The 26,296-nt window shown below is 42.7% G+C and overlaps 1 protein-coding gene across 1 annotated transcript in view; it reads right to left on the bottom strand.

The window, feature by feature from the left end:
* The window catches only part of igf2r (insulin-like growth factor 2 receptor), a 267,979-nt gene that overhangs the window by 162,997 nt on the left and 78,686 nt on the right, over nucleotides 1-26,296 (bottom strand). Inside the window, exons 9-14 of the mRNA XM_072503630.1 lie at nucleotides 26,004-26,199; nucleotides 16,634-16,737; nucleotides 14,779-14,943; nucleotides 12,398-12,559; nucleotides 11,455-11,598; nucleotides 2,568-2,702 (exon numbers count right to left, since the gene is read on the bottom strand). Coding sequence (XP_072359731.1) covers nucleotides 2,568-2,702; nucleotides 11,455-11,598; nucleotides 12,398-12,559; nucleotides 14,779-14,943; nucleotides 16,634-16,737; nucleotides 26,004-26,199 — 906 coding nt within the window. The remainder of the gene's footprint in view (nucleotides 1-2,567; nucleotides 2,703-11,454; nucleotides 11,599-12,397; nucleotides 12,560-14,778; nucleotides 14,944-16,633; nucleotides 16,738-26,003; nucleotides 26,200-26,296) is intronic.

The following is a 26,296-nucleotide window of genomic DNA, read 5'->3' as shown; positions in this document are numbered from 1 at the left end:
CGGATACTTGGGGAGTTTGGGGATTTTTCAGGGTATAAATTGAACATGGGGAAAAGTGAGTTGTTTGTGGTGCATCCAGGGGAGCAGAGTAGAGAAATAAAGGACCTACCGTTGAGAAAGGTAACAAGGGACTTTCGTTACCTGGGGATCCAGATAGCCAAGAATTGGGGCACATTGCATAGGTTAAATTTAACACGGCTGGTGGAACAAATGGAGGATTTCAAGAGATGGGATATGGTATCCCTGTCACTGGCAGGGAGGGTGCAGGCGGTTAACATGGTGGTCCTCCCGAGATTCCTCTTTGTGTTTCAGTGCCTCCCGGTGGTGATCACGAAGGCTTTTTTAAAAAGGATTGAAAAGAGCATCATGGGTTTTGTGTGGGCCGGGAAGACCCCGAGAGTGAGAAGGGATTCTTACAGCGTAGCAGGGATAGGGGGGGGCTGGCACTACCGAGCCTAAGTGAGTATTATTGGGCCGCTAATATTTCAATGGTGAGTAAGTGGATGAGAGAGGAGGAGGGAGCGGCGTGGAAGAGATTAGAGAGGGCGTCCTGTAGGGGGACTAGCCTACAGGCTATGGTGACAGCCCCATTGCCGTTCTCACCGAGGAACTACACCACAAGCCCGGTGGTGGTGGCTACACTGACGATTTGGGGACAGTGGAGACAGCATAGGGGAAAGACTGGAGCCTTGGGGGGGTCCCCGATAAGAAACAACCATAGGTTTGCCCCGGGGGGAATGGATGGGGGATATGGAATGTGGCAAAGAGCAGGAATAACGCAACTGAAAGATCTGTTTGTGGATGGGAAGTTCGCGAGTCTGGGAGCGCTGACCGAGAAATATGGGTTGCCCCAAGGGAATGCATTCAGGTATATGCAACTGAGGGCTTTTGCGAGGCAACAGGTGAGGGAATTCCCGCAGCTCCCGACACAAGAGGTGCAGGACAGAGTGATCTCAAAGACATGGGTGGGGGATGGTAAGGTGTCAGATATATATAGGGAAATGAGGGACGAAAGAGAGACTATGGTAGATGAACTAAATTGGAAGAAGAGCTGGGGGAGGAGATCGAGGAGGGGCTGTGGGCAGATGCCCTAAGCAGGGTAAACTCGTCGTCCTCGTGTGCCAGGCTAAGCCTGATTCAGTTTAAGGTATTACACAGGGCGCATATGACTGGAGCACGGCTCAGTAAATTTTTTGGGGTGGAGGATAGGTGTGAGAGGTGCTCGAGAAGCCCAGCGAATCATACCCATATGTTTTGGTCCTGCCCGGCACTACAGGGGTTTTGGATGGGGGTGACAAAGGTGCTTTCAAAAGTAGTGGGGGTCCGGGTCGAACCAAGCTGGGGGTTGGCTATATTTGGGGTTGCACAAGAGCCGGGAGTGCAGGAGGCAAGAGAGGCCGATGTTTTGGCCTTTGCGTCCCTAGTAGCCCGGCGCAGGATACTGTTGATGTGGAAGGAAGCCAAGCCCCCGGGGGTGGAGACCTGGATAAATGACATGGCAGGGTTTATAAAGCTGGAACGGATTAAGTTCGTCCTAAGGGGATCGGCTCAAGGGTTCACCAGGCGGTGGCAACCGTTCGTCGAATACCTCGCAGAAAGATAGATGGAATGGAAAAAAGAAGGCAGCAGCCCAGGATCGGGGGGGGGGGGGGGGGGGGGGGGGAAGAGAGGAGGAACCAGAAGGACTCTCAGGGTTGTTAATATATACTGTATAATATGTATAGGTCGTTGCGACAGATAATTATATATTGGACTGTTAAATTATATTTTTGGAGAGTGTTACTTGTGACAAGGCAGTTGCCAATTAGGGTTAGTTTTCATTTTTGTTATTTATTATTTATTCACTTTCTGTTTATAAAATAGGTCATTGTTATTTGTGTTGTTATAATATTGTGTAAAGGATGCACAATGTACTGTGTTGGTTGACCAAAAATTTTCAATAAAATATTTATTTAAAAAAAACTGTGTCAAGATGCATTTTTCTGAGATGGGTAAACTATCAGATGAACTAGCATTTGAAAAGCAAGAGCCCAAGGACCAGTCTAGCACTAGTCGATACAATATTTGAATTTGTTACCATTTGGTGGCAAGTGTGGGTATCTGGTAGAATCATGGTAATGAAGCTTGCTGAAAAATACATTAGAATTGCTTTTGGATTGGGCAGCACGGTGGCACAGTGGTCAGCATTGTTGCCTCACGGCATTGAGGAACCGGGTTCGATCCCGGCTCTGGGTCACTGTGTGCACATTCTCCCCGAGTCTGCATGGATCTCACCCCCACAACCCAAAGATATGCAGGGTAGGTGGATTGGCCACGCTAAATTGCCCCTTAATTTGGAAAAAAAGAATTGGGTACTCAATTTAAAAAAAAGAATTGTTCTTGCATATGCTTTGGCTGAGCTTCCAACAATATCAATACTGGACATTCAGTGGCAAAGACTCTTAGTTATAAATGACCCAAGAACTGCAACCATTTTAAGCTGTAGATCATTGTTCAAGCTTGCTTACATTTGTGCAGGAAAAATTAATTCAGAAATCCAAGACGCAGTCCAGGTTTCAGAAGCTTACCTGCCTCTGGATCTGAAACCCTGCAATGATCTCCCTGAGTTTTTGATAAAGCACAAGCAGCAGCTGTATGCCATTCTATTTCATGCAAACACACATCAATTCCAGACTTCAGAATAGGAGGACTCTCCAGATCCCCTGTGGAGGAACACAATGCCCATTAGAAAAACAGCAACCTCATTTTAGAATATTTTCATTTTCCACAAAGCCAGTGCATTTCAAAGAAAAATGCTTAGCTATTTTTTTTAAAAACTAAAACCTTGCTATGATATTAGTACTTTAGAGTCACATGCATTTGGAGAGTTGAATGGTTGAATAATTACTCATAGGTTGACTTAAATAGGCTTGAGGTTCACTTTAATACATCAGTTTCATTGTTAAAACCTTTAGAAAAGCTTCACCCCATTGAACGAGTGGAGTGGGTGGATTTTAATGGCATATTAAGTGCATAATTGATTTTCAACAACCTCTGGGCTTGAAAAGGATTCATTTCGGAAGACAATTTCTCCATTTTGTTAGATTCCATTTAATTTTTAATTAACTTTTTGATATTTGATTTCTACCTTAATCTAACCAGTATGCACCAAATGTCATATTTCTCTCCATCAGGATCAAATTTACATCAGGAAGGTTTGAATCCACATGAGATGGCAATCTTTGGGGACAGCTTTCTTCAACGTCTTTACTACATCCCACAAAATTCAGGCCAATGGTTTCTTCCTGCGTTCTTTGCTCCAAAAAGGCTTCTGAAATTAATTCTCAAATTCTCAATGGGGCAGAGACTTCTGTTAAGCTGTATCCTGGAAACTGCAAATGCTCAGTGCAGATTCATTATTGGGAATTTACTGCACATGCACAGGCGATTAAAAGCTCAGATTAAAATTGTGACGCTGAAATCTGGTTTTTGAGGTTTCTCCAATTTATGGTGTCACATTTCTGATTTGGGCAACTCTTTCTACATTTCGGAGACGTCTTCAAGTATTCTGGTTTTGAATGACAGCAGTAAATCCTTTAATGGGATGCTATCAAAGGACTTGAATTATGTATCATTTGAAATTGTCTGCGCTCTAGAAGTAGCTGTGCCCTTAGTCAAGCTGTTCTAGTACAACAACACTGGCATTGGTGTATTAAAGTGAACCTCATGCCTATTTAAGCAATAAAAGATTCAAATCCATGGGGGTCTTCATTAGCACTGCATTGAAGCTCAGCATGAGCTAGGAGGTCAACAAGAAAATAGACAGTTGAAAGAACAGTTAATCATCAAATACCAAATGCAAGGGGTACATAACCCTTCAGCAGCATGAAGAAATGAAGACTGCCTCAAGAAGTAGAATGGAGGAACAGCAAAAGGTTGGAAAGACTGCTGAATTGCAAGAAAACACAAGACTAAGCAAATGAACTGTGCAAAAAACTGTTGAAGGACCTTTGCATGTCATAGTGTTGTTCAGGTCAAAGTGTGTTGCTTTGGAAGGCTACCAGAGAAGCAAAATGAATTTAATGTCACTCAAAAAACATGGAGAACCAGTTGGCAGAGAAGATTCAGCAATATTCAATATTCCAAGAGAAAGCAAAGAGGTACAAGAAAGACTGCAGAGCTGAAGAAAACAGTTGAACATTTGGAAGAAAACTTGGAAAAACATTACGTTTCCAAAGATATGCATGAAGAAATGGAAAGCAAAAGTTTGTTAATGATTTGTGTGTAAATGATGAAGTGTGGAAAAAGTGCAGAGGCTGAACTGCAAAGTGAAAGACTGCATTAGGAATTGGAAAATATGAAGAATTCCTTCGCACAGGAACAAAAGCTTGCAGTTCCAACTGACAGTCAGGAAAAAAAAAAAAGTTCTCTCTAACAGCATGCCGAATTAAAGAGATGAACATAGATATTGCTAGGCTGAATAACCAGCTAAATGAAAAAAAAAGAGAAGGCATTCATAGAATCCCTACAGTGCAGGATGCCATTTGGTCCATTGAGTCTGCACCCACCCTCAGAACACCTACCTAGACCCACTCCCCTGCCCTATTCCCATAATCCCACCTAACCTGCACATCTCTGCACAATAAGTGACAAGTTTCTTTTAGCATGGCCAATTCATCTAACCTGCACATTTTTGGACTGTGGGAGGAATCACCCAAGGTCAGAATTGAACCCGGGTCCCTTGTGCTGAGGCAGCGGTGCTAACCACTGTGCAATCTGGAATTGAAAGGAAAAGCCGGAGAGCTTTCCAAGCGGTGGGTGTATAATGAAGTAATGAGTATCACAATCACAGAACTGAAAGACAAAACTAAGGAGACGGATCGGGCCAACAGCGAAACTAAAGGACAAGCACACAGCTCTACTGCAGGAAGAGAATGGAAAAGAAAATAAGATCTGTAAATCCGACGCTGAAGATCAAAGAACTAGAAAAAATACACCGATGCTTCATACTCACTGAGAACAATTTAGTTGTTAAAAATGACATGGCTGAAATGAAAATCAAGAACTGAGAACACCAAGAAGTTAAACAGTTACAAGAGAAAGTAGAAGCTCCCATAAAGGAGTATGAAATGTCTCAAAAATAACAGTGAAATTTAAAACTCTGAGCTCAAAGGATAGCACAGTGGAATCCGGCTCTGCTAAGGAGAAATCTTTCAGTGTGAAGAACCAACTCTCACATCAGGAAGATGAGTTTGATGAAAAATTATAACTTGAAGTGTTAGAAGTCTCTATTAAGAATTGTGTCCAAAGCCTGGAACAGGAAAATAAGTTGCTGATAATTCAGAACAGTTGGCTGGATGCAGAATTATCAACCAAAACCAATGACATGTTGGAGCTTCATTGTGAGATGGGAAATTAAATTCTTGAACTTCGATCAAATCTAACAACATGAACGAGATGTGCAGTATGGAAGTGCAAATCTGGACTTTAAAACCAGACAAGGGAAATAGGAAGGACCAGGTTGAAAAAGAGTTGAAGTGTTACAACACCCTGGGCTAGTGCGCGGTCAATTCCAGCCTCACGTGCCCAAGTCACAACACAAGTGAATCGACCAATAATTCTTAAAAATATCCATGGTCTTGGCCCATGGCTGCCCAATAGTTAGTCGCCAGCTTTGTAAATGGAAACACAATTACTGTTTATTTACAACTATCAGGAAATATGCAGTAAACAACTCTTAATCGATAAGCTAATACCTACTTTAACTACACACACACAAAAAGGGTAAAAATCATAAATGGAGGGGAGGAGGAGTCTTTTTGTTCAAGATGATGATTTTAATCACACTTTTCTTCACAGCAAGCATGCAGATTAAATTCTTGTGTTCGTATACTCTGGTTTAAAAATGCATTACTCACAGCTTTTCCTGGAAAGGTCGCTTGCTTTCAATTTGTGGTTTTTCTTCAGGCCACTATTGTCAGAAACTCAGCCCCCCATAAGCACTCTGAAGAGGAGAGCCAGGTGGATCTTTCCCAAGAGGAGAGCCAGCTGGATCTTTCCAAAGAGGAGAGCCAGCTGGATCTTTCCAAAGAGGAGAGCCAGCTGGATCTTTCCAAAGAGGAGAGCCAGCTGGATCTTTCCAAAGAGGAGAGCCAGCTGGATCTTTCCAAAGAGGAGAGCCAGCTGGATCTTTCCAAAGAGGAGAGCCAGCTGGATCTTTCCAAAGAGGGGAGCCAGCTGGATCTTTCCAAAGAGGGGAGCCAGCTGGATCTTTCCAAAGAGGGGAGCCAGCTGGATCTTTCCAAAGAGGAGAGCCAGCTGGATCTTTCCAAAGAGGAGAGCCAGCTGGATCTTTCCAAAGAGGAGAGCCAGCTGGATCTTTCCAAAGAGGAGAGCCAGCTGGATCTTTCCAAAGAGGAGAGCCAGCTGGATCTTTCCAAAGAGGAGAGCCAGCTGGATCTTTCCAAAGAGGAGAGCCAGCTGGATCTTTCCAAAGAGGAGAGCCAGCTGGATCTTTCCAAAGGAGGAGAGCCAGCTGGATCTTTCCAAAGAGGAGAGCCAGCTGGATCTTTCCGGAGAGGAGAGCCAGCTGGATCTTTCCCAAGAGGAGAGCCAGCTGGATCTTTCCCAAGAGGAGTGCCAGCTGGATCTTTCCGAAGAGGAGAGCCAGCTGGATCTTTCCGAAGATGAGAGCCAGCTGGATCTTTCCGAAGATGAGAGCCAGCTGGATCTTTCCGAAGAAGAGAGCCAGCTGGAACTCTGAAAAACAATGCAGTTAAATTGAATCTAATCACCACTTGTCATTCGGCAGAGCACAGACTTTTGGCCCAATTCATTGGCCACAAGCCAAATCAGAGTCCCAACCCATCTCACTGTCGGCCAGTCTGCAGTCAACATGCAGGAAGGACATGGCAGGCGCCATGGAAAAAGAAAACCCGTCCACCTGATGAATGAACAAAGTGAACTTTCCTTCCAGAAAGAATGGGATTCTTCTTCTCTTCGCCTCCCTGTCTTGAGAGACAATGGGTACATACCAATGGGTCACTGGTTGTGTCTGGCTATAAACCAGCGCCTGGCTCTCTCTTTGCAGTGTCGTCTCATACTTTGCTGGGTGCTGCGTCTCTTCACCTCTTTTTCACTCCCTCTTTCATTGCTATCCATCAGTTTTGATGATCTCTGGCAACTTGCTCCCAATGCTAGTGGTCCACCTCACAGGACTCAAGTCATGTTTTCAGATGTCTTTGAAGTGAATGGATTGGTAGCAAGTGGGTCTGATGTCAGTGGCGTACTCACTGGAAATCTTACCATCCTCCATGCGGCTCACATGTCTAAGCCATCTCAAGCCCCACTGGCTTAGTATGGCGTACATACTGGGGTTGTTAGTTACCCAGAGGATTCTATGTTGGAGATGCGGATGGCGTCCTGCCACCTGATGCTGAGGATTCGTCGGAGGCAGCGAAGATGGAAAAATGTTGAGGCATCGCTCTCAGCTGGCATACATTGTCCAGGCCTCACTGCTGTAAAGCAGGATACTGAGGATGCAGGCTTGAAACAGTCAAACGTTGTGTTCCGTGTGAGTATACCATTTTCCCACACCCTTTTGCTTGGTCTGCACATAGCAGCAGACAACTTTCCTACGTGCCTGTTAATTTTTGTTTGTTGGTAATGGTTGAGCCCAAGTAGTTAAACTCTTGGGCCACTTCCAGAGTGTGGTCACCACTGTTGAAAGACGGAGCATTTCTAAAGCTCTGTCTCATGGTGTTCATTTTTTGGAGCTTGATGGTCAAGACAGATTTGTTACAAGCAGTTGCAAGCCTGTCAATAGGTCGCTGCAGACAGTCCTCTATGTGAGATGTTAATGCATGATAGTCAGCATAGAGGAGTTCCCGAATGAGAACTTTCCGTACATTTGTCTTAGCTCTAAGATGGTCAAGCGGTTAAACAGGATGCCATCTGATCTTGTGTGAACTAAAATTCCTTTTGAGACTTAAACACATGGGAGAGCAGCAGTGAGAAGAAAATGCCAAATAGTGTGGGTGCAAGGGCACATGCCACTCAAGATGGGGAAGGGGGCTGATGAGGCACCATTGTACTGGACTGTGCCTTGCACATTGTAATGGAACAAAGTGATGATGCTTAATAGCTTTGGCGGACATCCGATCCTTGCTAATAAACTGAAGAGACCATGTCTGTGGGCGAGGTCAAAGGCTTTGGCAAGATCTATGGAGGCGACAGAGGGGTGCCCATTATTCACGGCATTTCTCCTGTAGCTGGCAAAGGGACAGCAACATGCTAATAGTGGATCACTCTGCACAAAAGCGACACGGTGCCTCAGGGTAGACACGATCTGCCAGCTTCCCACGTCTATTTAAAACAACTTCGGCAAAGGCACTCTCATCTGTGCTGAGCAGGGAGATTCCACAGCTAATTGTTGCAGTCACCACCTTTTCTTGTAGAGGGTGATGCAGTAGGCATTGAGCATTGCCTGTGATACTGCTCCCTTATCCTAGCAGAGACAGCACAGTTTATGGAATTTTCAGAGTACAGCTGGCTTGGAACACTTAATTGTTTCATGGGTAATACCATCCTTTCCAGGCACCGTTCTGCTGACGAGAGAATCAATGGGGCAGAGCTCTGGTTCAGTTGACTATTTGCCTAGTTCGCCCACGACTGGCAGAACTGCATTAAGGGTGTCATCAGTGACTATGTTTTCTCTGGACTGCTGTTCTACATAGTGCTCCACCCAGTGGTTCATTTTCTTGCTTTCGTCAGTGATCGTTTCTCCTGATTTAGACTCGAGGGGGCAATCTCCTTGATGGGTGGCCCAAAAACTCTCGATGCTGTCATACAGTCCAAGGGGCTCGCTGAATACGACAGCATAGATGTTGCCAATAGTCATTTGTACAGCACCCAGCTATTCTTTGCACGGTGCTTCTGGCAGCTTTATGTGCTAAAGATATTTTCTCACAGGGTGCTGCTTATAGTTCAGCAGTGCAGTACGCTTGGAGACTATGACTGATTCCATCTCTTCAAAGCGGGCTTGAAACCAGTCTGCATTCTCTTCTCGCGGATACCAAAAGGTACTCATTGCTGAGTTACAGAGGACATCTCTAATGTGGGCCCACTTGGTTTCTGCATCCCCTTCCTGTAACAGTAGGGAGTGAGTATTCTGTAGTATCGATGCACGGGTGATCATTTTTCTTGGAATTATGTATCTTCTATGGTTGGTGTCTAACTTTACTGCACATGGGGAGTGGTGGTTGGTGTCACAGTCCACACTGTGGAAGCTGCATATGGTTAGAACACAGTTTATAATGCTCTCCTGGTGATGAGGTCCAGCTAGGGTCATCGGCATGAACTTGGATGTCTCTAAAACCTGGTAACAGGGTTTGGTTTTGGTAATGTAGAGGCTGTCAGATGGACAGTATGCGTTCAGAGCCATTAGTGGGTGGCTCTATCAGGCTGAGCAAGGAGTTGCTGATGGCAAAGTCCACTCCACGCTGTCTTGGCTCTTTGGGTCTCCTCCCAGCCACTAAAAAAAGTGTAATCTTGCTCCCTTAGTGATCCTCTTGCAGGGAGGTGCGACTCCTGAATTGCTGCAATGTCCACATTAAGTCTGTACAACTTATTGTTGATAATAGCAGTATTCTGGGCGTCGCCAGATCTTCTGACAGGCCCAGACCCATGGTTCTGATGTTCCAGTTTGCAAAGGGAAGGACTGGTACCTTCTTCTGTTTTTGTCACATTGCTTGGTGCAATGTTACAGTCCACTTGTTGAGCAATAAACCCAAGCACCAAGCACCTAACTGGAGCAGATGGACTGTGGCAGGACAGCACCTCACTGACTGGAGGCTGCCCAGTTTGAGGCAGGTGGTAGCTGTCCAATGAGTTGAGATGATCTCTCCCACCATCAGAGGCCGTCCGTGGCATGCATTCTCTACAGCAATTGAGCTGGGCTCCTAACTCGCAATTCCTCCTGTCGTGTTGTTTTGGTCGCTGTGAGGCGACGATGGAGTGTCCTCTCCATGGCACATGCCTGGGCAGAATATATGGGGGTTTTGGGCTGCACAAGCATCAGAACCGACACCCCCCCCGGCCTTCCTGGTGGGTCTGAAGGAATGCAGAACATGCCGTTTGGCACCTGTTTGGCTGCAGGAGCTGCCAGAACGTGCCAAAGATGACACATGACCACCTTACAGGGCTCCACTCGGGTTTACTCAGTTAGCCCCTCCCGAGACGCCATGGGTAGTGGGGTTCATATCATTGAGCGGGGCCCTGACAGGGAGTTGTCAGCCAGAGCCAGCTGAGCCTGGGTTACACGAAGGCAAGGTCGATACTCTCTGAAGTAGCTCCACTTCACAGTCACTACCATTAAGAAACGGGATAAGTCCATGCTATCCAATCAAAGGCGACGGATCATCGACAATGAAAAACATCAACATTGTAGAGTACAAGAAGCAAATCAGATGCTGAAACCGGAGCATTACAATTAAGAAATTTCACCTCAGAACCAAAGCCAGCTCAAAGCAACTGAAAGTACAATTCTTCCAAATGGTAAGAGAATGAAGTCTGGAAAGTTGTAAAGCCTTCAGACCATCTGAATTTGTAAAGTCGGGGCTGGTGGTGTGCGTGTGCACGCGCGGGGGGATATTATATTGGAAGCTTATTCAGCTAAGGACTTGGGAAGGGTGTTCGAATTAGTAACGGTCAATGTGGGACCAAGGAAACCATCTAATACACATTGTGTAGAGAGTCACATAATGGTAGACTGTGCATAGAGAGTCTGAGAGAAGTTGGCATGAACATAGCACCTAGACAGGGCTATACCTTGGAGATATGTATACTGTTACATTAACAATAAACAATTTATGTTCAACCATACAAGTCTACAGACTTGTTAGTGAGACACCAAACAACATTACAATATTCCTCACAGGTTCTGTCCCCCATGTTCACTACTCCTCCAATCAAAATACACAGAGGTGACCCATCTTGAATTCTTTTGCCCGTCATTGAGTTTACATGGGCTATTCGAGAGATTTCCAGGTAGAAGCTGCCTGCAATCCCAGAGTATTTTGAACCATGACTGGATCATTAGACCCATCCCAGTATTGCTAGACTAAAAGCAGCACTTCTCAATGTTATCATCAGTGCTGGTAAATCAATGTCTCAATTTGGCACAATACAATACACCACTGCTCCACAAAACCTCCACCTCACTGAAATTGCAGAAAATCAGCTAATCTATTTTCAGTAGACTGGGCTTGGAAAAGTGCATCTGTTTTCAAATGTTACTATAGATGGTTCCACTTTGATGAAAAGTATAATAAAACTCCCAAAATCTGTAATGTAATACCCACATTAAAAGTGTGTTAGGAACATCGACAGCACCTTCTGGTACATTCAAATTCCCCCAGCAGTTTCCAATACTGGACAGGGAGCCACCTAAAACAGGATCACGGCACACTAACTTACCGGGTGTACATATAAAAGTGATGATCGTTTGGCTTTGATCATTTCCTCTGCATTTATCACCACCCGAGTATATCAGTTGAATATTATTGCCTTCCTTTTTAGGGGATGAAACAAATTTTCCAAGGTTCTTCTTTTGACCTTCAACTAGATGACAACATTTAAAACAAAATAGTAATGGGTTAATTTGAATATCTTCAATTTTTAAATAACTTGGCTGTGTTCAAACAAAGAAATCTCTGCAGTGTTCTTTCCACAACAATGTACTATTTTACTACATATAGGAGAGCAAATATATTTAAATATATGATCAGCTTTTCCTGTACAATATGCAGTGAACAGATAGTGGACTGAAAGTCTAAGATATATTTTTCTTCAAGCTGGTGAAGGAAAGCCCCATTTCTGCAGCTTAGAAATAGAAAATGCTAAAGAAACAGATTACCGTGGACCTGTACTGATAAGGTTTACTGATATAGAATGTAGACTCCATCAGAATATTGATGAAAGATGCCCTGTCTGTACTGACCTGCAGTGTGTTTGCACATTTGCTCGTTACATCTTGCATTTGCAATTTGTCCATTATACTTGCATCTCTTTCTTCTAAACTGTGCCCTAATTGAGGTACAACATCCTTAAAGTAAATACAAGGCTACCATTTAGAAATGGGCTTCCAACTTGAACAAAACTTCAGGAAGTGCCACCCAGAAATATAAACGTATCTGCCCTCTCCACAGATGGGAGCTACATTATTGTTTCCAATATGTTTTTGTACCTATATTTTCGCAGTGTGTTTAATGTCAAATGCAGTCATTTATTTTTGGGGAGCCCTCCATCTAGTGCAAAACACTACAATACATTTTCAATCAATTTTAGTGCCTGCTCAATACAATGATTATGCAATGAAGCACAGATTTTTTGTAAAAACACAAGTGGCTTATTGACTTACCAACAGCACAGATTGCTGCATCATCAGGACATCCTGCAGCTCCACCATCCTGAAGCACTTTGTGGCACACATTAATATAGATTTGCTTCCCATCAGATTTCACGAGGCTACTGTCCAATGCCTCCCAGTTGTGGGTATTGTCAGATTCAGGAACTTCTTTTGCTGCATATTAACGCAATCCCAACATTTTTTTTTTTAAAAAAGGTATTAGCTGTGGCAATTCAAACCAACACAAATTCATACTGAAAGTGAATCATCACAGCCTGTTGCATAACAGCTTAAACTTGAGCACATCTTTCATGTACAACAGCAGTCTTCATCTGTAAAACATGCTTAAATTATAGACCACTTAATGGTCACCTCTCAGATCCAGCTTCATATTCAATCATTTCACCAGGATTAATTTTATGTTGTCAAATGACCAGTACATTCAAAGGACAGAGAGAGTGAAATATTGGGTGGAATAAACAGACAGGGGAAAACATTCAAGGATTTGATACCTTTGCAAAAAAATAAACCACCAAGCCTGGATGAAATATATTCAGAGTTCTTAGAAGGGAGGAAATTGCAGGGTCAGATCATATTTCAATTCCCCCGTTACAAAAGTGGAAGCAGAGGATTAGCGAACTGGCAATAATGAACCACGTTTAAAAGGGAGGAAGGGATAATCCGCATAATTATAAGCCAGTTAACCTCCTTTGAGGACAGAAGGGAAAGGTAAATTGCTTCCAAGTTTGCTTAGTGACAGGAAGCAAAAGGTAATGATTGACAGGTATTTACAACTGGAAGACTTACCAGTGGGATTTTGCAGGGCCCTGTACTCAGCTCCTTGCTTTTTGTAGTTTCTATCAATGATTTGGACTCTAACGTTACAGGGCATGATAAAAAACACAAACACTGGCCACATAGTTGGCAGTGCGGAGGTAAACTTTAGGCTGCAGCAAGATAAAGATAGTTTGATAGATTCAGCAGAAAGGTGGAAAATGGAATTCTATTCTTAGAAGTGAGGGGTAAGCAATGCATTTTGGGAGGCGCAACAGGGCAAAGGAATTCACAACAAATAAGGACAACAATCAATTGGACCAGAGGGACCTTGGAGTGTACATCCACAGATACATAAACAACAGGTTGGTAAGGTAGTTAAGGAGATATATGGCATGCTTTCCTTTATTTGCCAAAGCATAGAATAACAAGAACAGGGAAGTAATAATGCTAATAATCTTATTGTCACAAGTAGGCTTACATTAACACTGCAATGAAGTTACTGTGAAAAGCCGCTAGTCGCCACACTCTGGAGCCTGTTCGGGTACACTCAAGGAGAATTCAGAATGTCCAAATCACCTAACAAGCACGTCTTTCGGAATTTGTGGGAGGAAACCGGAGCACCCGGAGGAAACCTTAAGACCACAGCTTGAATACAGTGTGCAATTCTGGCCACCACTCCAGGGATTATAGTGGAGAGCGCAGATATATGGGAATGTTACTAGGGTTGGAAACTTTTAGCTATGAGAAACTGGGGTTCTTTTCCTTGCAACAGAAGTTGTTGAGGGGTTACTTAATTTGATACGGACCCTGGAAGTGGACAAGATTTTAGTTTAGACGGGCAGCATGGTTGGCGCAGGCTTGGAGGGCCGAAGGGCCTGTTCCTGTGCTATATTTTTCTTTGTTCTTTGTTTGAGCTGCATAAAATTGGAGGGCTCAGATAGAGTAAATAGGAACAACCAATCTTCTATCCCAGCAGTGGTCAAAAGCCAGGGGCCATAGGTTTAGGTTGAGGGAAGGGAAGGAAACATTTTTTAGCCAAGTGTGTTAGGAACCTGGGCCTTCAAAAAAGTGTGTAGAGGCAGAAATTCTCCACATGTTTAAAAAAGTACTTGGATGTTCACTTAAAGAGCCAATACCCGCAGTGCTACAGAACCAGTGCAACAGAACAGAACAAGAAAATGGGATTTGGCAAAGTAGGTTTCCGTCGACTGACATGGACACTAAGGGCCAATGTCACCTTCTGTGTTGTAAATTTTCTATGATTCCATATTTCTAAAAAAATATTGCGAGACGGAGTGAATAATTTAAAAGTAGCCTGCTGTACAAATTTTAAACCTGCATCAATAGGAAACATGGAAGTATACCTAAACTGAAAACAGAATTTTGGAATATTTATTGGGCTCTCCTTTAGATCAAAACATCCTATTTCTCCTTTTGTACACTGCAGTGGCACTTTGTCCAGTACATAACAGTCAAATCAACAGAATTAAAATTTACTTTTGATGTACTAATTCACAACATCAAGAACTGACAGTAGACAAGTACTACAGGCAAACAGACCTTTGTTAAGGGTTGATTTTATTCATTTCAAAATGGCTGAAACTAGGAAATCTCACCTGCATATCGAGTTAAAGGGGAAAGGTCATATCGTTTCCTTCCATCCGATGTCCGACAGAGCAAGTCTTCTTTTTCTTTCACACAGGCATACTTTGTACCCCAGTCAAAAATGTATGTGCAGTCAACCTCAGCACTGAATTCTGGTTTACCCTTCCCTTCATCAACTGTAGAAAAGACATAAATACAGTAACTAATGCAGGTTTAGGCTATTCAGCAAACAGATTCACAGCAAAGGTTTTCACCTATTGCTTGTCCACATACATACAACACATTCAATTTAAACTCTTGACTTGCTAAAATATACAAAATCCAGTTCACCATATGTTTAGAGAAATACAATACTATAATAAAATGATAACTAATGCACAAGAATATTAAAAAGCTGTTTTTTTTTTAAAGAAACATGTCGATAAATCTAGGGCCAAATTAAACAGAACAAAAGAACTAGGAGTAGGCAATTCAGCCCCTCGAGCCTGCTCTGCCATTCAATATAATCATGGCTGACCTCATCTTCGCCTCAACTCCAGTTCCTTGCTCGTTCACCTTCAACCCATCACTAATTACAAATCGGTCTATCTTCTCCTTAAATTTACTCAACGTCCCAGTATCCGCTGCAATTTGGGTAGTGAATTCCATAGATTCGAGAGAAATAATTTCTCTTATCTCGGTTTTGAATCTGCTACATCTTATCTTAAAATTATAGCCTCTCGTTCTTGATTGACCCACAAGAGGAAGCATTCACTCGTGTCTACTTGTCAATACCTATCATCTTATATACCTCAATTAGATCTCCTCTTATTCTTCGAAACTCAAGAGTGCACAGGCCTAAACTGCTCAATCTCCCTTCCCAAGACAAAGACAGAAATTGAACAGGGGAAGAGGATCTGGTAGATTAGACAATGCATCAAGCTTGTAGGACTGATTAACGTGTTCAAAAGCACATAGCTTTCTGTAATGACCTCCCATCCTTAGTAAATTCATAAATTCTCACCAACTTTAAAAAAACATTTATCCAGAAGGTGCAACATTAAATTTCAAAAACAAAGAATTTATGAGAAATCTCTTCTCAGTGGTGAGAATGTGGAAACTGGAGTAATAGAAACATACAGCATTGGAAGATTTAAGAGAAGGCTTCAGGCATCCATGAGAGAAGAGGGTCAAGGAATATGGGGCCAGTGTGGGAAGAAGAGTGGAAGAAAGCTTCTGTTTTGCATAAAAGCATGTCAATTAGGTCAAATGCCTAATTTCTATGCTGTCGATTCTCCAATTGTATTTTCATTCCCTCCAACAACTTAACTGATGATATACGAGCATAAATGGTCTGCTTGAGCTGCATGTAGAAAAATACTTTTCACTGTACCTTGATACACGTGACAATAAGCAAATCCAAATCCAACAATCAGTAACATTGGCTTAGTCTAGCACACAAATCAACCCAGATGGAATAAATTTGAAACTGGCAGTTAAGATTGTATCTGGATAAAACCAGCTAAAATACTGATCATTAGGATCTCAGGCTGGAAAGTAGAAATATTCTGTTCAACAACAAATGAATATCAAATGCCCAACCTTCTCATTGGTTCTACATTTTGGACTCCTAACCTACCAAGCAACCACAAAAAAAAATAAAAAAAATTAACTCAGGCATGTAGAAAATAGGCACAAATAAAATGGAAATTTAATTTTGACTGGGAAACTTAGTATTAGAACAAGCTTGACCAGTTCACAGCAGCTAATTGAAGTGTCATCTCAATAATGTGTAACAGAATAAACTAGAGATAAAATAAACCTACCTCAAGTTTGTATATTTGGTATATGCCTATAAAAAAAGCACATATTTTGTATTAACCTTACCAGCTGATTCATTACAGCGAAAGTTTATTATAGTCATTCGCCGGAATCCAGAACTGCATGAATTGCCATCAGGATATGTCAGCGTCAGATCACCATCCGAATACCTGGTGTACAAATAAAAATACCTGAACACACAATCTAAAGAATAAAGGTATTGCATTTCAAATTACAGCAACATTTCCAAGCAGGAAACAGGCTACTTAACATATTTCTATACTGTGCAACCAGCGCAAGTACAATTAATATTGCACATCAGAATTAGACAATTAATTCTAAAGTTGTTACGGAGTTATTTATCTCTGTGGCAGAGATACCTCAAGGGTCCATGAAACACTGGCAATCTCCTATGAATAAGTTAACATTGCCTGATTTTATTTTTTCATGGGATGTAGTCATCACTGGCAAGGCCAGTATTTGTTGCTAATCCCCAAATGCCCTTGAAAGGAGTGGCTTGCTAGTCCATTTCAGAGGACAATTAAGAGTTAACCGCGTGGCTGTAGGTCTGGAGGCCAGGCTGCGTTTGACTGGCAGATTTCCTTCCCCAAAAGATATTAAAGAACCAGATGGGGTTTTTATGACATTAAATGACAGTTGTTATAGTCACCATTACGGAGAGTAGCTTTATATTTTTGAACCAGCTGCCATGGTGAGAGTTTAACCCATGTCCCCAGAAAATTAGGCTGGGCCTCTGGATTACTAGTCCAGTGACAATAGCACTGTGTCAGCATCTCCCCACTGCAACTAGTTTTACATGGTCTCGGAGTAAACAAATCAAGGCTGCAATTCAACAGCCCAGGCAAAGCTTTTCATCCCAGTTTTACATCACCATGTTACTTAATTTTATTTAAAACAGAATTTTGACCCAATTTTCTTCACACCACTACTACTAACAAATCAAGAGCTATTAATCTATTGGGTCTGTTTGCACGCTAAGAAATCACTGATGATGCAATGATGATGGTAGGTCTGCTAGAATCTATAATTAAATTCAGCTGAATTTCATTTAAAACAAGTTTGTTCAAAAAGGAACTTATTAATAAAACTACTTATAGGTTTAAACACTGAATGGCCCAACATATTTCATAACTAAGGATTCCACAATTTTATCTCCCAGATAAGAGTGGTGCGGTGCCACAGTGGTTAGCACTACTGCCTCACAGCACCGAGGACCCGGGGCCAATCCCGGCCACAGGTCACTGTCTGTGTGGAGTTTGCACATTCTCCCCGTGCCTGCGTGGGTCTCACCCCCACAACTCAAATAGATGTGCAGGGTAGGTGGGTTGGCCAAGCTAAATTGTCCCTTAATTGAAAAAAAAAGAATCAGGTACTCTAAATTTATTTTTAACAAATTTTTAAAAAATAATAAATTTTATTACCCAAATTTGATCCCGAGGCTTGAATGAACTTTGAGGATCTACGGTCCAAATTAAAATGTAGAACCGCAAAAGTTAATAATCTGAGGATTACTATTTGGACCATGCACAAATTGGCATAGGGCAAACAGGTTCACGTGTGTGGCATAGGTGTATGAGGCAGGGATTTCAATTCACAGGTCACTGGTAGTAATTTGGGAAAATTAATTTGGTCCATTCCACATGAACAAGGGTGGAGCCACTGTCCTGGTGAACCAAATAAATAGGGTAGTGCTTTAAAATAATGGTGGGGTGTGGGGAAGAAAAGGGTTCAGCTAAGGATGATTGACAAGTCTAAAGAAAATGGTCAAACCAGTAGAAATTGGTGATGTGTAAAGATTCAGTTGTGAGTCAGGAAAGGGCACACAACACACAAGACAGGAGCCATATAGCCCATCAAGCCTACCCCACCATTCAATATGATCATGGTTCGTCTTGAGCTTCCAATTCCACTTTTCCACCAACTCCCCATATCCCTCGATTCCTAGACCCCCCAAAATTAAATATATTCAACAATGGACTATCCATAATCTGCTGGGGTAAAGTATTCTAAAGATTCACAACTTTGAGTGAACGGATTTCTCCTAATCTAATAAATTTAAAGGTTTCATCAGGGATAAATCTAAGAAGGTAAAACTAAGGGTTCTTTAGGAGGATTATAGATGAATTAATGGAACAAAAGTGTAATGGCTGCACGGTGACCAAGATTGGAAACTAAATATTTCAAGGTACTTCACTTTTAGAAAAGATGAAAATATGGAAAAAGTGGCGGGTAGCCCCGAGAATAAATAGCAAATAAAACTGCATCAAGGAAGTCAGAAAATTATGATGTTGATTCAGGTGAGTGTACTTTCAGGTCCTCCTAACGCAATACAAATCAGATAATTAGAGGAATGTGTAACGGGATTAATGTAACAATTGTGGGTGACTTTAATCTTCAGATACATTGGACAAGCCAAATTCACAATACGTAGATTGCAGAAAAGTTGATGCAAGGCTTTCAAGTCTTCTCCAAAAGACTGTCAAAAAATCAACAAGGGAACAAAATATTTTGGATCTAATGTTATGTAATGGTTAATTAGTAACAAACCTCCTCTGGAGAAGACCGATCACAATAATATTTCATAATTAGAGTAGTATACTTCAGATTAAAACTACGGTTTTAAATTTAAACAAAGGTATGAGGGGTAGGTTTGCAGAGGTAAATTTGGAAATTTAATTGTGACAAAGGCAAGCAATGGCAAAGATTTAAAGAAATAATTCATGTTTCTCCAAGAGCATATATTCCTTCACTGAGTAAAAACAAAATTGGAAAAAATAGCTCCATCCCTTGTTAATCAGGTGGTCAATTAAAAAACGGAGAATATTCCAAATAGTAAGCTTAATTTTGGGATGGCTTTTAGAAATCAAAAGGTGATAATTAAGAATATGCCAAATAGTAAGCCTGATTTTGATGACTTTTACAAATCAAAAGGTGATCAAGACCAGAGGACTGAGGAGAAGTAGGCCATTTGGCCCATTGAAGCCTGCTCTGTCATTTAAAATCATGGCTGATCAGATTGTTGTCTCAACTCCACTTTCCTGTCTAGTACCCTTTACTTCCTTTGTCTATTAAAAAATCTATCCAACTCAGCCTTGAATAAATTCAATGAACCAACCTCCACTACTTTCTGGGGAAGAGAATGCCACACACCAAGACCATCAGAAGAACATTCTCCCCATCTGTCTTAAAGGAGAGACCTCTTATAGTGTTCCCTATTCCCAGTCTCTCCCATAAGTGGAAACATCCTCTCAGCATCCATCCTGTCAAGCCCCTCAGTTTCTAGTATGTTTCAATAAGATCACCTCTCGTTTTCTAAACTCCAATGGGCATAGGCCCAAAAAATAAGAGGAAGAAAATATGTCAGGAAACTGGCATTAGTTTATGCAGGTTGCAAGAGCTTCTACAAGTATTTGAAAAAGGAAGAGGTCAGCAAAAGTAAAGATGGATTCATTGGAGATAGTAAAGGAGCTGGCATAATTGGGAACAAAGAAATTACGGCATTAAATATTGTCCAGCTGTCTTCAACATGGAAAACAAAAACAAACCTGGAAATAGTGGGAACAAAATGTCCAATGACCACAAGTAATTTAAAATAATTTTTAACAATACTGGAAAAATTATGGAACTAAAAGCCAACATGTTCCCTGGTCCTTCAGGTGTTAAAGGAATAGATGGCTGAAAAGGTAGTGATCGCATTGGTTTTCATTTTCCAGAATTTCCCAGATTCTAGAACATGTCATCATCCAATATAGAGCCACGGTCTTCCAATCAACAAGAGGGAGATAGGGCAGAGGGTTCATGAGAAAGACACTTAAGTCAACAATCTGCCACCATCTTAACTGGTTGACAACAAACGCCCACAGTTTGCAAGGCCAAGATCTAGCTCATAAGCAAACACAGCTAGCACCAATATCTCACTCCCCCACAGCTGTCTGAAAGAATGAATCGCCATGAACACAAGAGAATATTGCTGATGAGATGAGGAGCAATTTGTGGATGTAGTTATAATTGGATTTCAAAAATTTTTGATAGGATGTCCCACAAGAGGTTGTGCATAAGATTGTAATGAGATTGGGGGATAATATTTTAATATGGATAGAAGATCAATTAGCAGACAGAAAAACAAACTGGGAATAAGCAAGTCAATTAGTGGGCTGCTGCAAGCATCAGTGCTTGAGGCTCAGTTGTTTACAATCTCTATGAATTAGAATGAAGGGAACAGTGTTAATAAAATTAGTTGGGGCAATAAATTGTGAGAAGGAAGCAGAAGTTGCAAAGGAATACAAACAGATCAAGTAATTGGCAAGAAGGTGGCAGATGGAATATAATGCGGGGAAATATGAAATTATCCACTTTGGTCAAAAGAACAGAGAAGTTGTACTTTTTGTAACAAAAGGCAGGCATGAGAAAATATTGGGTGCATGTCCTTGCACATAAATCAAACAAAGTTGCAAAGCAGGTGTAGCAAGTAATTAGAAAAGTAAATATTATGTGAGCCTTCATTGTAAGTGGGTTGGGCAGGTCAAGAAATTCTTCTGGCCATTATATAGGCCTTTTGCAAAACTACAGCTGGAGCAATGTAAACAGTTTGTGTCTCCCTGCTCAAGGAAGGCTATACTTAAGGTGGTGCAATGAAGATTCAGTAGACTGATTCAGAGGATATTGGGGGGGGTCATTCTGTGAGGAATGTTTTGCAGAATGAGCTCATTGAGAGAAAAATGAGGTGATCTTGTATATAATTCTTCAAGAACTTGAACAGATCAAAGAATCCCTTCAGTGCAGGAGGCCATTCGGCCTATCGACTCTGCACCAAACCTTTGAAAGGGCACCCGACCTAGGTCCAATCCTCCACCCTATTCCTGCAACCCCACCTCTAAGGGGCAATTTAGCATAACCAATGCACCTAACCACATCTTTGGACTGTGGGAGGAAACCGGAGTATATGGAGGAAACCCAAGCAGATACGGAGTGTGCAAACTCCACAAAGCCAGTCATCCAAGGTCGGAATCAAACCCAGGCCCCTGGCATTGTGATGCAGCAGTGCTGGTCACCGTGCAGCCCTAAGGTACACAGACACGCACAGGCTGTTTCCCTGGTGGAGGAGTCTAAAATTAGGGTCGTAATCTCAGGATAAAAGGTCAGTCATTAATGACAAAGACATTTCTTAACTCGGAAGACTGTGAATCTTTGGGATTCACTACCCCAGAGGGCAGGGGATGTTCCAGTCACTGAGTACATTAAAGACTCAAGAGATCAATTTTTGGATACCAAAGAATCGATGAATATATGGATAGGGCAGGAAAGCGTCCCATTCATCTGTGTCAAGTATGAGTCAGGAGGGTCAGTGCAGACTCGATGGGCCAAATGGTGGGATTCCATGGAAACTATTAGCTTTGCTGTTGAAACTAGTATTCAACACCTATGTGAGCCAGATTTTCTGAATGGAGAGGTTTTAAGATGAAAGGGACTGAATACAACAGTGATAATGTCTTGTAAACTTGTGCCTCAGCACCAGAATGCTCACACCCATGTTCTACCCTGGGCTCATCAATCTGTTCACTTCATTTGTTGTTTTCCAGGCATAGCTTAGGTCAAAGTTTTCCAAAGTCAAAATAAACAGTGAATAGAATAATCTGGAACTCCCTCAGTCAAAGCACTGCATGAGCCACCGCAAGGAGGTGTATAATTTCCCAAATATAACACTCTCAGTATGTACCAAGAGTGATGATGTAGAACATTTCCACCATCTAAGAACATAACTAGGAACAGGAGTAGGCAATCCAGTCCCTTGAGCCCACTCCGCCATTCAATGCATTCATGGCTGATCTCATCTCCACCTCAACTCCACTTTTCTGCCCGTTGTCCAAACCCCTTCAACCCATTACTAATTAAAAATCTACCCCCTGGGCAGCATGTTGGCAAGAGTGGTTAGCACTGCTGCCTCATGGCACCGAGGTCCCAGCTTCGATCCCAGCCCTGGGTCACTGCCAGTGTGGAGTTTGCAGTCTCCCAGTGTCTGCGTGGGTTTCACCTCCACAACCCAAATGTGCAGGGCAGGTGGATTGGCCATGCTAAATTGTCCCTTAGTTGAAAAAAAATGAATAGGGTACTCTAAATTTAAAAAACAAATCTACCTCCTCAATCCACTGCACTCGGGTATGACCCTTCGAAAAAAATAATTTTTCCTCACCTCAGTTTTAAATCTGCTACCCCTTATCCGAAAACTATGACCTCTTTTCTAAATTGCCCCACAAGTGTTAGCATCTGCTCTACGTCTACTTTATCAATGCTTATCTTATATACCTCAAATAGATTGCCTGTCATTCTTCTAAACGCAAGAGTATATCCCAAAACTGCTCAATCTCTCTTCATAAGAGAAACCCCTCATCTCTAGAATCAATCTAGTGAACCTCTTCTGAACTGCTTCTAATGCAACTATACCTCCCTCAAATAAGGTACCAAAACTGTACACTTACTCCAGGTGCGGTCTCACCAACGCTTTGTACAGTTGCAGCACCACTTCCCTACTTGTATATTCTATTCTTTTAGCTACAAATGCAAAATTTCCATTTGTCTTCCTTATTACCTGCATACTAGTTTTCTACGATTCATGCATGAGGACACCCACATCCTTCTGCACCGAAGCACTCAAGTTTCGTTCCATTTAGATAATAAGTGGCCTTTCAACTTTTCTGACCGAAAGATAACCTCACACTTATCCACGTTAAACTCCATCTGTCACATTTTGGCCCAATCACCTAAGCTATCTATATCCATTTGAAAATATCTCATTTCCTCATTGCAACTTATTATCCCACTATTTTGGTGTCATTTGCAAATTTGACTATAGTACCTTCTATCCCTGCATCAAAGTCATAAACATATATTGTAAATAGTTGGAGTCTGAGGACTGTGGCACTCTGCAACAATCAACGTCCCTGCATTTTAAGAAAAATCTTTTTATTCCCCTCATTTTCAACATTTCCATCAATAAACAACCAAAGAAAAAACAAACAAATAAATACAATAGTGCCCCCCCACTCGATATACAGACCAAAACATCCACCCGTACATTCCAGGTTAAAAAAAAACCCACAAATCAGTCCGCAAACAGTATAACCAAACACAATAATACTGCCAACCCCCCTTCCACCACTGCCCACCCCCCCCAATGTTCAATGGCAACCAATTCTTGGGAGTGCATAATAAACAACCCCCAAGAATTGTGAAATCCTTCCTTAATCCCCTTCAGCTGAGACTTCATCTTCTCAAGAGTCAAAGAAATTCAAGTTGGTCTCTCTCTCTCTCTCTCTCTCTTTCCTCCCCCTCCCCCCGCCCCCCCAAGCAGTAGCACAGGATGGAGAAGCTGACCTTCACCCAAACAGGACCCACATCCGGACAATCAGCGAGGGGAAGGCTAAAACATCTGCCCCCGCACCCGCCTGCCGCCGGGGCTGGTCCGATCCCCGCAAAGGCTTCTAGGGGCCCCGGTTCCAAGTTTACGAGCACTACCCCGGAGATGACCTTGAAAAACCTCCCTCCAACAAACCCCTCACATTCCACGTGACCATCCTAATCACTCACCATCACCCCCCTATCCACCATCCTCAACTCCAGGCCCTGCCCACTGGGCTTGGCCCGCCCCATCCCATTGTTACCATAGAGCCCCTCCCAGAATCCTCCCATCCACTTCCTCTCAAAAACACCTCGGCCAGTATCGGTCCCCTCCCCCAACTTCACACCTCCTAGGCCCGTCGAAACCTGTTCTACCAGGCTGATGGCCGCAGCCCCTCCACCCACCACACTCCCGTTCACTGGCCCACCTCCGCATCCTTGCGCAGTCCTGTAATTACAGGTCCACCTCCGACTCCATGATACGCGACCAGATCGTTTTCGGTGTTCAGTCGGACCCCCTACGCCAGCAGCTCCCCCTAGCGATTGCCATCGAGACCTGCGTGCTACACGAACACGCCACTAGTCGGTATTCACACATCCAAGCGGCTGAAAGCAAGGTCCCCACGAGGCAGAACGGGTCTAAGCAATCGAGCAAGTCCAGGGCCTCAGCCTGGATGCCATTTTGCATGCTTTTTGCGGACTCCCGCGCTTGTGTGCACCGAACGAGGGGACGAGGACGTCGACGAACATACTGTGCAGGCACGCACCACGTACGACCGCACCACCCATGCGCGGAGGCGCAGCGAACGTACTGACGCTACAACCTGCGGCAGCTGTGGCTCCGCCCACTTAAAGCGGCAATGTCCTGCCAAATCCCGACGATGCCTGCGATGTGGCAAACTTGGCCACTATGCTGCTTTATGCAGATCAGCTCAGCCTGCCAACTCTCATCGCTCCAGCCAGCCTCGCAGGAATGTCCGGGCCATTCAACCCACAGTCACCGAGCCCGATTCGGACCTGCTACCCGATATTGACACCAAGGACCCAAAGGCGCCTTTTCCAGTCGGTATCATTACAAAAAACAGGGTGTCCCCAGAGAAAAGAATCTTGCCTCTATCGGTATACAGCATCGATCCGGACGATGAGTGGTGTGCCACCCTTACAGTCAACCAGAATTCGTCACCCACCTCAGACTAGATTCATGAACTTTTCGAATTTATGGACTCTTTGAACTGTTTCGTTGTTTTGTTTGAACGTTTCCCTGGTTTGTATATAGTGTTGATCTTGTTACTCTTGTTGCATACTGCTTCTCTGCACCAGGCACCTTCCCATGTAAATAGCTTAGTTCTCAGGGACATAGTCCTGTAAATATGTCTTCGCACCCCACACGTAGTTCGGAACATTATCACCACACACTATTTATTGCCACACACATACATTCTTTTATTTAAAAAAAAGGGAGGGGGGGGAGAAAGAGTCATAATCTACACCAGTATATCATGGTGCAGACACACACTGATGGACACACAGCAAGAACAATCAACACGCACACCGCAGTCAATCACCAGTTAGAGCACACTCTAACATCGTGTTAACCCACAGTGAAAGTATGTTCAACAGTTTCTAGCTTAATAAAATAGTGTTGTTCTATTTTAAGTGTTGGTAGCCTGTATGTGTTCCACGGATCCAGAGCACCCAACACATCAGAAGTATGAAAGGAATTTCCAGATGATTGTGAATCCAGATTATATGTACAAGTATTCTGCATTTGGAACATGAACCTAAAATCTAAACCTCAGGACATCTCAAGAGTGCTTTACAGATAATGAAGCTCTTTCCAAGTGTAGTCACTGTTTCAATGTTGGAAATGCCAATATGATAACATTATCTCTTTCGATTCAGGAACTTTTGCTGAAAGTCACTCCTGTCAATTTCCAGAATCTCTGATCAGGCCCAGCATTTACAATGGAACTGACATCTTGAACCAAATCAATCAACTGAAACAAGACAACTTACATACCTGAGGGTCTGATTTTTATATCGTCCTGCAACCTTATGGAAAGGTTCCTCTTTTTTTGTTTGACATGATGCTACAAAACCCTTTGCATCACTGCAGCCCCCAGAATTGATCGGTCCACACACGTTCAAGTAGTAATAGTAGTCATCAGTGGCGTCATCGCTCTTCTTGGGCACAACAACATATGGATTGCTAGAGTCTGGATAGAAACAATGAAACATGCGAAGGTATATATATTATATATTTAAAACTATGGCACCAAAGAAAAGCCATTAAAATGAGCAACAAAATGGCTG

This window comes from Scyliorhinus torazame, chromosome 1 (genome assembly GCF_047496885.1).
Source record: "Scyliorhinus torazame isolate Kashiwa2021f chromosome 1, sScyTor2.1, whole genome shotgun sequence".
In the NCBI taxonomy this organism is placed as follows: Eukaryota; Metazoa; Chordata; class Chondrichthyes; order Carcharhiniformes; family Scyliorhinidae; genus Scyliorhinus; species Scyliorhinus torazame.
This window is presented reverse-complemented; position numbering and strand designations above follow the sequence as displayed.